This window comes from Pipra filicauda, unplaced genomic scaffold, assembly GCF_003945595.2.
Source record: "Pipra filicauda isolate LSUMZ 115617 unplaced genomic scaffold, ASM394559v2 scaffold383_size682061_pilon, whole genome shotgun sequence".
In the NCBI taxonomy this organism is placed as follows: Eukaryota; Metazoa; Chordata; class Aves; order Passeriformes; family Pipridae; genus Pipra; species Pipra filicauda.
The window spans coordinates 373012-386536 of record NW_024104513.1 but is presented as its reverse complement, the minus strand read 5'-3'; the positions used below and the strand labels follow the sequence as shown (position 1 = coordinate 386536).

General features: G+C 45.9%; 1 protein-coding gene across 1 annotated transcript in view; it reads right to left on the bottom strand.

Moving 5' to 3' along the window:
* GRHL1 (grainyhead like transcription factor 1) overlaps positions 1 to 13525 on the bottom strand; it is a 39191-nt gene that overhangs the window by 22504 nt on the left and 3162 nt on the right. Inside the window, exons 2-8 of the mRNA XM_027713405.1 lie at positions 12855 to 13041; positions 9740 to 9810; positions 7853 to 8243; positions 6974 to 7050; positions 6015 to 6171; positions 5427 to 5538; positions 4424 to 4518 (exon numbers count right to left, since the gene is read on the bottom strand). Of these exons, the coding sequence (XP_027569206.1) occupies positions 4424 to 4518; positions 5427 to 5538; positions 6015 to 6171; positions 6974 to 7050; positions 7853 to 8243; positions 9740 to 9810; positions 12855 to 13041 (1090 nt within the window). The remainder of the gene's footprint in view (positions 1 to 4423; positions 4519 to 5426; positions 5539 to 6014; positions 6172 to 6973; positions 7051 to 7852; positions 8244 to 9739; positions 9811 to 12854; positions 13042 to 13525) is intronic.

Genomic DNA, 13525 nt, shown 5'->3' with positions numbered 1-13525 from the left:
CAGTTAACCCTGGGTAAACCAATCTGTCCAGATTGTTCAACTGCCGCTGACCTGAGAGCAGGCCATGTCCCCAGGCCAGAGTTAAGGGACAGAGAATTTGCTTCGCAGCCTAACGGGTAACACAGTAGAGGTAACAGAACAACAGCCAACAGTATGAAGAGCAGCATGAAATGTGCATTTAACCATGCACATAATGGCAATTTTCATTAAAAGACCTGTAATGGGGAACCAAGTGTGTTGTACCTGGGAAGAGATGGCTCCCAACTTCAAAAACTCACAATCTGAATCTATAAACGCTTCTCCTAATTGACATACAGAGGTCAAAGATACAAAAAGGGCTGCAAGGACACTATTTCTCTTCCCTACCTTTAAAATCCCCATTTTAAAGATGGCCAAGCCTGCTTAGTCAACAAGGGGCAGGCAGCTCCAGAGAAAGCTCCATCCCAGCTCTAGACACCCTGTCCCTAATGAAGTCATAGATGTGAAAGATGACGAGTATATACTCAGACATCTAAAAGCTTCTTTGCAGGAGAAGAACCCCACCTCGACTGTCTGCCCAACCCGGCAGACACCCAGGATGGGGTGGGAAACTGTTTGAAGTCTCCACAAGCCTCAGGGTAACTCCAGCGCTACCTGTTGCGTGCAAGTAAGTATCAGCTACACATCTTTGTCAGACTCATCGAATCGCACTTCCACCCAAGCAGGATGGCTCCTGACTGAGCAGCTACACTGGCTTTCTTAAATATCCCATTCAACAACTTACCAGTTCATCTAACATTATTAATTTTCCAGTTCACCATCTTCCCTTTCCTTCTCGCAAAGCATGATTGTCTCCTCATCCAATTATTCCCCCTTCCCTGGTCTGTGAGGTGATGAGATCAGACCTCACCCCTAACACAGACACCTGAAAGCCCATCTGAATTACCACTTCATCACTCCACAGTGTTTCCTGGCAATCTTTCTAACCCTGACTGCATTCTCCTTTTAATCTCAACAGCACCACTTCAGGGCAGTTTGCCTTTTCCTCTCGAAGCCTGGCCTTCTTCCCCCACCCTCGGCTCCCTTCACTGCCTCAGAGTAAGGAGCCTTTGGATCCTGGGCCCTTTTCCAGCTTGAATACACTCTTGCAAAGGTCAGAAAATACTTAACCCAGCCCCTTCTATGAAGCGGCTGCTTCCAGCAGATCCTGTGATGTCCCAAAATAACAGAAGAGGGCAGAGGGGAGCTGCCAGAGAAGCGAATTTGCTCTGAAATTTATGGATACGGTCTGGGTCCCAGGGTGGGAAGCATCTGTCATGCATGAAATCCTCCTGGTTCCTACACCCACAGGCTCACAAAACAGCACAACAACACAGCCAGCTGTGTGACAATCCCATCCATGCAGAGCCAGGCATGTCCGATGCATCCAGTGACCAAAGCCCTGGCCTTGCTCTCAGCTCTCCCAGCACAATGCAACTGGGAAATGGGAAATACTTGTTGCTAGGGCATCTCAAACTTCTTTTTTCCATCCCACAACTCCACAGCTGCAAAATCCACACATTCTCCTTGCTACAGAGGAAGCGCATGACTCACTGTGTGAAAGGAGCATTTCTTCACCAGAAAGGTGTAGTTTACTAAATCCCCATAGCGCCCTAAGGAGACCAGCAAAGCACTCTGTCTGGCAGGTGACACCCTCCTGAACAGACAAGGTGGCAGAGGTGCAATATCCCTGCATATGCCCACAAGAAGGCAAGAACTTGGTCCCCGAGCTGCTAGGGGCAACTCCTTGTGATAATATGCTACTTCTACATTAAATATGACACACATCCAGAGTCCTGGGTGCTTAAATGAATAACTACATCAGAAATCCCAAACACAGAGCCTCATCACCTCCCACTTGACACTGCTGCAATGCTGCTTGACACTGGGATCAAATCATTCCCACAGCAAACTGGAAGCAAAAGCAAGAGAAGGAAACAGGAGAAGCAGCAAGCCCAGAAGAATCACCTGGCTCTGGTCCAGGTAACTCCAAGGCTCAGGAAGCAAATTTCTAATAATCAAAGGCTTGCTGGCTGGTTAAACATACCATCTATGCAGCACTTCTGCTGTTATTAAACATAAAACACTATTTATTACTGCAAAGGACTTTCTGCAGCATTAGAAACTCAGCTCTGTCTAATCCTTGCTCTCTTCATACACTTTAAGACTACTGTTGGGGGGGGCAGCGGGGGAGGGAAAGGAGAGAGCAAGAGCATGCAAGGTAAATGAACCATGCAATAAAAATTGTTGAAATTGGCTCAGACATCTCCTGATAAGATCACAGAAGTTGAGAAAGAATTGCAGCTCTACTGGTGAGAAATTCAACCATTGACAAAACACATCCACTCAGGGAAAATACTGAAGTTAAACAGACACTTAAACACACAGAGCACTAGCTAAAAATGGCAATTCTTTAAACACTGAAGTCAAGACTATTTTTGTCTTAATATGATTCTGATACCAGGAGCCAAGGCTTGCACATTTGGTATCAACAGTCCCCTCTGCAGGTTCATACAAACCAGTACTCACAGTATATGGATCTCACACACTAAGACTGTGAATCTGGAAGAAAATTTGTCTCTCTAGCTACCAAACCAGTCTGTCTCACACTCCCCACCACGACTTCATCCCATGAAGTTCAGTCCTGAGATGAAGTATCACAATGAGGGTCCTTAGAACTTTAAAGATGCTATATCATAGACTGAAGCTACTCATTCAGAGGTCTGTAGAGTGACTGGGCAATAACTACCTGGTAGGAAGGGATGCCCTTCCTTGGGGCAGCCACAGGGTTCTCAGCACCATCTCTAAGCCCTGCTCCTGGGTTAGTGACCCACCCCTACTGCTGCAGAATGGCTCAGCCAGTAGAGAGGCATCTGCAGAAAGTGCTTCCATCTCCCCGAGGACTTGAATTGCTCTGTCTCCACGATCCACCCCTGTGTGCAAATTCTAAGCCTTTGTGTATCTTATAGACACTGACTACCCAGGTTTGTTAAATGTCTGACTGGCTGTGGCAGCAGGATAACACTTTGAGAATATTTACTGACTCCTTTTGACTGCCGTTCTGAAGCATCATCTGCTCGTTCACATAGTGAAGTGCTTCATGTTTCAGAAATCATGTCAGCCTTTTAGCATTCTCCAGCAGGTAAGGCCCTCCCTGCCAGCCCTCTCAACCTGACTGAAGCCAAACCTGGTGAACAGGGAAGCCCGGCACTCAACGCCAGCTTCACAAGCAATGTCACACATGGTGCAAGGCAGCACTTTCAGCAGCAGCACACACAGCTCCTCATGGATGCTGCCTGCCAAGCATCCTAAACGTCTCCCACAGAGCTGAAACCCAACAGCACTCCCCATACAACCTTTTCTCCATAGTTATTGTGTAGCACAGAGCAAAGCTCATGGTGAGAGTGAGCTCTGTGCAGTGACACCAGCCTTTGTTTCTCCTGCAGAGCACATTGGCACACACAGCTCCAGAGAAGGACCTGTGTTCTCTACTGAGAGTTCCCATGTCCTCCAAGCCAGGCTCTCCCTAGATATGGCACTCTGCAGCCACCAGTAGTTTTCCCCATGATGCTGGTGACTAGCACATAACATACTAGCAAGGGAACAGCCAGTCTCCAAAAATTGAAGGAGAACCATTCCCAATTTTTCATGAAAATCCAAGCAGTAATGAAACTCTCCAAAGAAAACTTCTGCTCTTTGATTCCAGCAACAAACTGGTGGGAAATGCCTTTAGAACTGAGTTAACTCGACTCTCTGACCTGCTGTCCTTGCATCTGAAGATATACAGGCCTTTTCCAAAAGCTGGAATGGCTCAAACAGCTGCAGTTAGCTACTAGCTAGGGGTGCTGCCCCTACCTACACACCTTCCACAGTGCCCACAGTTCTGAGAAAAGATCAAACCAGGGTTCACCAGGAGGCTGCTCTACTTTGAAATAGGTCACTGGGTGTTGGGATCTGTGGTTTAAGCAACACATGCTTTGGGAGCTCAGAGGCAGCTGCTACTCCCTCTTCTGCTGAACGCAAGCCCATTGCTACAGCCTTAACTCCCTCAGAAGCTGCCCCCTGCCTCCCACAGGGATCCTTCAGGAGGCTGTGCTCACTGCCAAGCCCAGCTATGCTCCATCACACCTCCCGCACCACTTCATCAGCTCTGGAAACGCTCAGTGCTTCCTTCTGTCAGTACTTGTCTGTCAGGCAGGCAGTTCTGCCAAGAACCTTAAAGCAGTTGCAAAGCTCTCCCAGTTGCACATCCAAACCCTCTTAAGAAATAGCCAGAAGGTTTTGCCTAATGTAAGAGCGTAAACAAACTTGTTACATGCTAATCACCAGGTAGGCCACACACCCTTCCCCTCCCCCAGCCCTTGAATCTGCTAAAAGGACAGGAAATATAATCGTGGTCACATACCTTCGCTTCCTCGTTGATGTCCCAAGTGAAGGATATGGCATTGTAAGCAATCTCCTCGATGTTACTGATGGTGTTAAAGCTCTCCTTGTAGTCAGCTGTTAGAAAGAAGGATTCATGAGGGAGAGGAAGAAGAGATACTACGTGAAGTCCTTAATCACACAAAGCAGCCAGAAACTGCGACTCTTCAGCAAAGGAAGCCGAACTGTACTTAGGAATGGATCATTAAAAAGCCCGGAAATGGTTCTTGTACAAAACAACCCCAACAAACATGAGGAAGGAGGAAAATGGGACTTGCAGAAAGGAAGATATCCCAGATATCAGGTGTTCTGTGCCATAACCTGCTATGTGCAGGAAACTCTACCCTGCACAGCAAGGACATAAAGCTCTCAATAAACTCCTTCAATAACAAACAAAGATTTGCATGCGCGTCTGCTTTAAGTGCCAGGTGATTAATCCCTGCTTTGATTCACAGAAGGAAGGGACGACGAGTACAACCCAGCCTTCAGCCAGAGAAGGCTGGAAGTCAGCCAGCCCCAGCCTTGTCTGGAGGCAAGTGGAAATTTGCAGTGTTTTCTTTTTTCACATGTACCAAAGACCAGTTGTGAGCAAAGTTGTGGGAAGGAGGATCATTAGTGTTGAGGTACTTCTATGAGGATCTTGTCCTTTGAAGAAATACAGTATTTAGGACAGACACTGAGACTACAAGCTGCGATTTAGCTGCAAGCACCAGGATATACCAAAGCAACTGTTGTTTGAAAGAGGGTGTTAGATCTCCTAATGCAAACGTCTAAAGACCACCAACCAAAATCCTCCAAAGATCAGCTTCTTTAAGGAGTCCTAAAAACTGCATTAGCTCCAAGCAATCATAAGCTCTCTCTGGGCTTTCAGCAAACCCATGGATAGCAGAGAGTGTTCCTTAAAATAACAAAGCTTTAGCAGAAAACCAAACCTTGCCAAGGAATTAGGCATGAAGTTTGACATCAGCAATGAGAGTGTTCCTTACCTATGTCAATGCATCTTTGTTTGGCCGTGTGCTGTCTTGAGTGCCAGTATTTCCAGTGCCTGAGCTGATCTTCCCTTGTTTTGTCTTCAGCAAACACGACCATAATGACACTCTGAAAGGAGAGGGAGAGAAAGATTAAAAAAAATAAATAACAAAAATGTGAAAGATAAAAGGCCAGAGAGTACATTTGTTTTGGAAGTTCTCATTGGTATCAGGTTTTCTGCTTTAGGCTTTCCCACTTGAGGCATCACAGTGTACCTGCCACACTGTTGCCAAACTGGAAGGCAGACAGCATCACTTTCTGGGTCATCAACAGAGCAGAGCTGCTCTCCTAACTAGAATTCAAGGATCTCATTCCAGGTGTTGCATCACCTTTACACAAGTGCTGACACCACTTCTTAACAGACTGAGCCAGGATGGGCTGGTGTGGAAGTAGGTGGACAGCAAAGGAACGAACGCTGACGTAAGAGCGCGGGTAAGCTGGCCTTAGTGCTAATGCTCTAGTTTAGATTACTGCACTTTGGGAGAGTTTAAGGCCACCACTGTACACACCCTCTTTCCCAAGAAACCACAAAAGCTGCCACTCACTCGGACTTTACTGATGGGGTGATGGATTCCTTCACTGCTGCTGACTTCTTTCAGCGTGATGGGGTAAAATTGACCTTTGTTCAAGTAGGTCATTGTGCTGTCCCCAGGCTTCTGTCGGAGGGACTTGGAAGCTTCCAGAGTGTATTCGAAGTTATTCCTATAGAGCAAAGAGGGTAGTGATTGCTAAGGCATTTTCCTGGAAAGCCGACTAAACATTCCACATTTAATTTGGAGAAATTCCAAAGTCGTTAGTTGACTCACTAAGCCATCAACAGGCAAGGAAGTTGGAAAACAGGATGAGCCCCTTTTTCAATCATTTCCTTCATGAATGAACATTTAAGAGAAGTTCTTGGCAAGCTAAATCCCAAGACACATCAGCAGGCAAGACTGGAAGGTCCCTATTCAGGCTGAGAGCAGCAAGCTGCTTTCACAGAACAGAAAAGTATCTATTAGCAATTTAATTAAATTCACAAGCTAATAAGCTATTCGGTGGCCATGGCCCTCTTGGTCAACTGCAACTAATCAAATAACTAATTTGCTCCCCTTCCTTGGAATTCAGATGAGTTCCTATTTCTGCTGTAGATTTCCAGCAGAGAGAGAATAAGACAAGCTGACCAGGGAGAGGGACACAGCTGGAAGCAAACTCCCAGACCACCAAAAAGCTGACAGACAGCACTGCACCTTCCCAGGGGACAGGGCACTGGTGCAAGGTCAGTGACCGAAGCTGGGTGTATTTCCAACCCTGCAAGTAGTTTTCCTGAAAGTAGTTTTCTTTAAAGACAAAGGTAGGATTTTCAGCTGTGAAATTCAGATGAGCAGACGCTGTTGTGGTTTTGAGATCCACAGCACCTCCAGTATCTAACAGACTTAGTGCAGAATGGCATGAGCTGTACCGTTTGCTTGTGGACAACTGTAAGAGAATGGGAAGATACGGGCAAATGGGGGCCTTAAAGCATTACCCAGAAATGCTGTCAAAAACATAATCTTCTGAATTCATGTTGGCCATTCGCAGATTCAGTTCGGTAGGAAAGAAAACCTGGGGTAGACACAAAACAAAACACAACAATTAACACAACAGCAACAAGAAAAGTCAAGATTAAACCGATACTCATTACCACAGAACTTCTGGCAAGCAAATTGATCATCAGATAACACCTGATTTTTGGTCTGTACAAACAGGACACTTGAGCAGTGTTTTAATCCAAAACTTCTGGGTGTCAGCTAAGAACAACATCTGACAAGCCTTCTGAGTCAGCTTAGGGCAACATTTTAAAGCTTTCCCAAATCTCAAAGAAAGGGCATAGCTACATAGCTCTTTAAGGTTTGGCTTAAAAATCAAACAACACTACTGTTGTTTTCAGTTGGTACCATAAAACAAACCCCACAGATTTTCAGCCATGTTTAACTCTCACTCAAGGCCTCTACATAATCCAACTGTTTTCCACTGATACACACCACACCTAGAAACTGGCAGTAAGGAAGCTTACAGACATAGTCACTTCAGTTTGGTACCTGCAAAGGCACCACGGAGTGATAAACTCTTGCAAAACCTGGCTCAGTGCTGTGGATCGAGATAACCATTTCCACAGTATGCAAGCCAAAGCCTCTGTCACTGGTAAGATTAGTCATTTGCTTTTGATAATAATTTCACGTCGTGAAGGTTTTAAGTTATACTTATGCACTTTTCTGAGAAAGTCTTCTATTCCTAAACCACTGGACAGATTTCTGATTCATGTAACAAGAACAGTTAAAGGTGGAACTGGATCTCTCCATCCAGATCAAGACACGTGCAGGCACACACACACAGACATACACAGGGCAACTGCCTCTCTTGGTACCTCTTGCACGCCCTCCTTGAAAGTCTCCGAGAAGGTGGAGTCTGGTGTGCGCCTCTGGGAGTTTTGGGGCTGGGTGTTGGAACTGAACTGGTCAGGATTGAGGTTCCTGTCAAAGACCACCACTCGCTCAGGGGGCTCGGGGTGGTAGACACTCGGTGGGATGCCCACGGCAAAGCCGTGGGGCTGCGTCTCCGTTTTGATGGAATGGGTGGGCATCGTGGCAATCGAAACGGTGACTGTTGTGTCAGGGGTTGTGAGGTGGCCTCGCTTGTCCATGCCCATCTGGGGCGTGTGTGGAAGGACAATATTGAAAGGCACATTTTTCAGAACCTGGACTCTGTTTTCTCCAGCAGAAATGAGCGATTGTTCTGTCACATTTGGGATGCTGTTCCTAAAAAGGGCAAAAAGAAATCATGCATAAGTTATACAGCTTATTTTCTCATTAAGCAACAGCTAGAAATACTTCTCGGCCTTTTAGACAAGGATATCTGACACCAACTCTCCTGCTTGTGCAGAACAGCTCAATCCTAATCTGAAAAGCTGATAAACACATGAAAAACCAAAAACTCCTCACCCACTGCTAACCAGCCCACCTTGGAGATGAATTACCCTGGAGCAAAGGGTGAGGGTTCACAGCCCAGATCCTCACTGCTTGGAAAACAGCAGTCCAAAACTAAGTGCTTCGAGGCCCTTCCCACCATGCATCAGCACACAAGGCTCCATGGAACTGCTCTTTGGCAGACAGAGAAGGACTGAGAGCAAGGTTGCTGCTTCTCTGCCCCAGGACTGCACACCACTCGAGAAGCACTAATAGGGAAATTACACCCCTCTCTCATGCACAAACCCCCAGGAAAATCCACACTGAGACTCCTGGGAGTGGTTTGCATAACTTGCCGCTCTCCACCCCACCACACTCATTTCTGCCAGGACAACACTGAGATCTGTGGCTGAGCTGACCTCACAGCTAGTAGCCACTAACTCAGCCTGCCCTCCCTTTCTCCCTCCCCACAAAGTGGTCCTGCCTGCTCCCTTGCACCAATTCTGATGCTCCCCTGCTTCCCTGATGAACCCGTTCAGCTTGTTCTGCTGGAACAAGCCACCTTTTTTTCCCTGTTTGGCGATGGGTCAGTGTAAGACCAGAGCTGGTACAAGGGGAGCAGTGGGAACCAGATTGCTCTTCTAAACAACAGGGTATTCAATCAGCTCAGCCAGATCACAAAACCTCACCTTGGGTCCTTAAAGCATTCTAATCTGTCCAAAAAAAGAGGATGGTAGAAGTGGAAGCCTGGCTTGAGTGAATCTCACATTGGTACTATTCACTTAATATCATCTTCTGCTTGAGAGGGAGGGCAGGAAGGGGAAGAAAGAAAGGAGTTCCAGCGGATACAAAGGAAGTCCAAGCAATACCAACCCAAAACTAAACCACAAACACTTTGAAGTCCTTCCCTACCAGCCCAATGCATGAAACAGCAATGCTGCTGGTACCTGAGAGCAACATCTGCAGAGAGTAACTGAAGTAACCTCATGCAAAAATAAAAGGGTCACCAGCGATCTCCACAGCCTGGGGAAGGGGTGTGCTGTAGCCTGAGCTACCAGACTGTGTCTAATGTTAGAGAGAGCAGCTTTTGCTATGCTGACTGTGTGACACTAGGACACAGAAAGCAGATGGATGGCAACAAGAAGCAGTTTGAGCCTCAGCTCTCCACACTGTTCTCCAGTCCCCATCCTGTTCCTGGGACAACACAGGAATTTGAGGCACAGAGTAAAAGCAAACAATCTGTCTCTTCCAGCACAACACAACAGCGCAGCAAGTTACTTTCTTTCAGCAGCTTTGGTGGTCTAGGAGGGAAGGGAGTTAAGCAGAGAAGCAATAATAAAAAATAATACCTTTTGCTATGATCTTGTTCTGGATGTTCTACCTCTGGTTTAGCTGTTGAAGATCTCCTCTCCCTTGGAACCTGGGAAATTTAAGACATATTATAATTCAATTCTTACTCCCATTAAAAAAAAACACCTCCTTAAAACAGAGCCTTTTGGTCAAATTATGAAAGTGTAACTCTCTGATGGCCAGTCATTATTAACATTACCACCTGACCAGTATTCTCAGGGTTTGGGGATGCCAGGCCCATCCCAGGAGATGCCCCATGGATCCCCTTGCAGCTGACTTGGTCAGCTGTGTCAGCCCTGGGCTCCTGTCAGCACCAGGTGGTGGGAAAACCAGTGCAGAAAGCCATCCATCCTTGGCTGGAGCATCAGCACCAGAGTGAGCAGGACCAGGAGATTTCCCAAGGTTTGTGCTTGCAGTGCAGGATTACTCCTCTGCAGGCTGGCAGAGTTCAGTTTGCTGGATGAACTCAAAGCTTGTGAAAGGACATTGCTCCATAGCCACTTCCCCAGGAACACATGCTCTCTAGGCCATCCTGCTAAGACCACTTGAGGCTCTCCTTTCTTCTTGGACACCAGGGGATTTGTGGAGGACCAGGTCCAATAAGCATATTGAGATGTTACAGCTCATATTTGTGCATGGCCACACACAACACACTGGCCCAAGCTATACTAAATATTTTATAAACAAAAGGTAACAACCAGTTCTCTGGATTTAAGACAGCTCAATACTGCTCCTCATATTTTATGCCACGGACACGATTTGCCCTGAAAACACAAACACCGATCACACAAGTAACCTCATCCATACATATGCACACCCATTTTCCTGACTGCCCTGCAAGGCCAAGGCACACAGACCATGAACTCTTGGAGCTGTGGTGGCTCAGTTTCTTGCACGGAGCACACAGCCAGTGCCTCAGCAACCCAAACAGCTCTTGCAACCACTGGCACAAGCCCTGGTGCTCAGGTCCCCTCAGCCACACAGCAAGTCCACACAAGCTCCCCTGCCAACCCACACGTAGGGCCCAGGACTTTTGCCACCCTCAACACGCCTCCTGAACAAGGAAAGCAAACACCTTCTGGTGTATGGACAAGTGAACTCTCACCACTCTCCTTTGCTAAAGCCTGTTCAGATCCTGCCTCTGTTTGCCAGCTTGGGTCCAGCATGGAGAATTACCACTTTAGTGCTAACTCAAAGGCTGATGGAATAGCTGCATGAACAGCATACTATTTTAAACAGTCCCCGAGTGAAAACTAAGTCCTCATTCTTCTACATAACCATGAATCTCCAATAACACCAGAATTCTCAGATTTTCTGTGGTAACCAGCAAAATTTGGAGAATATCTAGCTGGAGACTGCTGGGAGACCAGCACTAGCTAGTCTGAAAAACAAGGGTCTTTCAAGCTGCATTTGGCCAGTGCTCCCAAATAATAGATTTTTCTCAAAATGTGTTGCCTATAAGGCCTTATTAACCACAGTTGAGCAATCAAGGTAACCCAGTAGTCAAATGGAAGGAAATGAAAGTTGTTTAGTTTTGCTGATTTGGGTTTTTTTTTTTTTAATACAAAAGTGATCTCATCATCTGCCTTTAATATTGCAGAGGAGGTGTACTAGAACTGCCTAGACATCATCTCTCCAACATTACTCCATAACAGCCCACAATAAATCTTTCAACCTCTAACTATTTTGCTTCACCCAGGTGTGCAGCATACCTGTTCTTCCACTGATTTTTTTCTGTACACCCACTGATACCCAAACATAAGAGGAAACCCTGAATTAGGCATTTATGTACAGCAAATCTCTTCTGCTTTGCTGAGCATGAAGGATCAACATCAACGTTCCTTTTGTAATCTACAGGTTTAGAGATCAAAATTGATTTTGTGGATTAAAATTGTTCCAGTGAAAGCATGTTGTTGTTTCTTCTTTTTTTTTCCCCCAAAAGCATAGCAAGCACAGGCACAAAGCAGAAAGCCAGTTTTCTCACAAAACTAGCTGAATAACATCCACATCAGTGAGTCTGTGGCATTCTGTCGTGTGTGTGTGTGGAGCGTTAATCTCCATATTAAGCATTACAAGAATATTTTGATACATAAGATGTGTTCAACTTTTCAAAAGGGCAGGCAAGGATTTTGTCTGCACCAGGCAACCTCTCCTTGCGCTTGAAGAACACACTGAGGCTGGCAACTCCACTCACTACTGCTGAAAGCACTAGCCAAAATGCCAGGCACGAGAGCCAAGTCAGACTCCTGCACGCTCAGCAAAGAAAAAACAGGCATCTCCACCCAGTAAGCCAGGCCACCATAACACAGGTGTCTTAACACAAGCAGGACCCCTCCCTGCCTGGAAATGCCTGTTGGTCTCTTCTGACCTGGACCGGAGACAACTACCCTGGCTTATACTTTTGGTATTTAGGAAAGAAAGCTCAGCAAAATGCACCCCATGCAGACCAGAATCTGTTTGACCACTTAATTCAGCTGTGAGCAACTAGGAAGGCACATGTCTCCAAGAAGACCATGAACACTGGGGAAGAGAACCACAATGGCCAAAGGATTAACAGATTACAGCAGCTGAAGCTCACTGAGGGTTAGAGAGATGAAGATAGCAACTCCTTCAGGTGGACACTTCTGCCTCACACACCACCCAAAATCTGTAGTTATAGCTTAGTATCAGCTGAGACTAAGGTAACACAACAAAGCCCCAGCCAAAGCCAATGGTCCACCACATGAGCAAAAGAAGAGAAGTTTCGTTCTCCATGTATATTTACATTCAGACAGGGATATGGTACCAAAGTGTCATTCTTCATGACTCTTTCTATAACTCACTGCCTTCTGCAGAGCCCAGGGTCAAGAGGCAAGGAAAGTGCTGTGGAAGCTGAAAAGCAGCAAAGTGCTACCAAACCTTTACATTAAGATCCAGGGGATCTTATTTTACTGAGCTAAAAATAAACCACATTTCAGAAAGAGAGATGTGGAATTTTTTCCCTTTGAAAACCACATCGTTTAAAGTCCTCATGATCTATTCATAGATTCTGTAAAATCCTCTAGCAAATGACACCTTTCCTACAAGTGGAACAAGAGCTCCTCCGGCTGCCAGAGCGTACCCACGCCAATCTACCTTGTAGTAATCATACAGCAGTCCCAGGGCAGCCGCGCTGTCTTCATCCCCATTGATGCTCATCATAGCTTTGGTAGCTGCTGTAAGGGGATTTTCAAGAAAGGTTTTCCAGGCCTCATCTTCATTGGTGTAAGGACGTCTCTGAGAGTAGAGAGAATCATTCTGAAGAACCAACACGGGTCTTTTACTTGAATCATAAAAAAAAAGAAGAAATAAAAAAAGCCACCTGTTAGAACACATGAAAAACATTCTGTAAATTCTTCAAAATAAGCTGCCCCAGTTTCACAGGGTTCACACTCTGATTCAGTGTACTAAAAGGATTAGTCAACACAAAAAGCCCAGAAACCTAATTCTGATCTCACTCATGCTCGGTGTAAATCAGGATTAATTTGACCAAACTCAGATGGATTACACCAGCCTATATAAAAAGGCAAAGCCGTTTAAGACTGCACCTGACCTGCTCATGCTCTGAATCCAACCCAGAAAGAGTTACACACACACTAGCCTACCACTTACCAAGCCTCCTATGTGATACTGCCAAGATGCAACCTGTTTCAGTTACCACATGGAACTAGGAAATGTGAATTAACAAAACATCTCTTTCCTCCAGCGCTTTCAAGTGTCTAAGCTAAAAACACCACCTAGAAGCTACCCATTAGTTACAGACTATG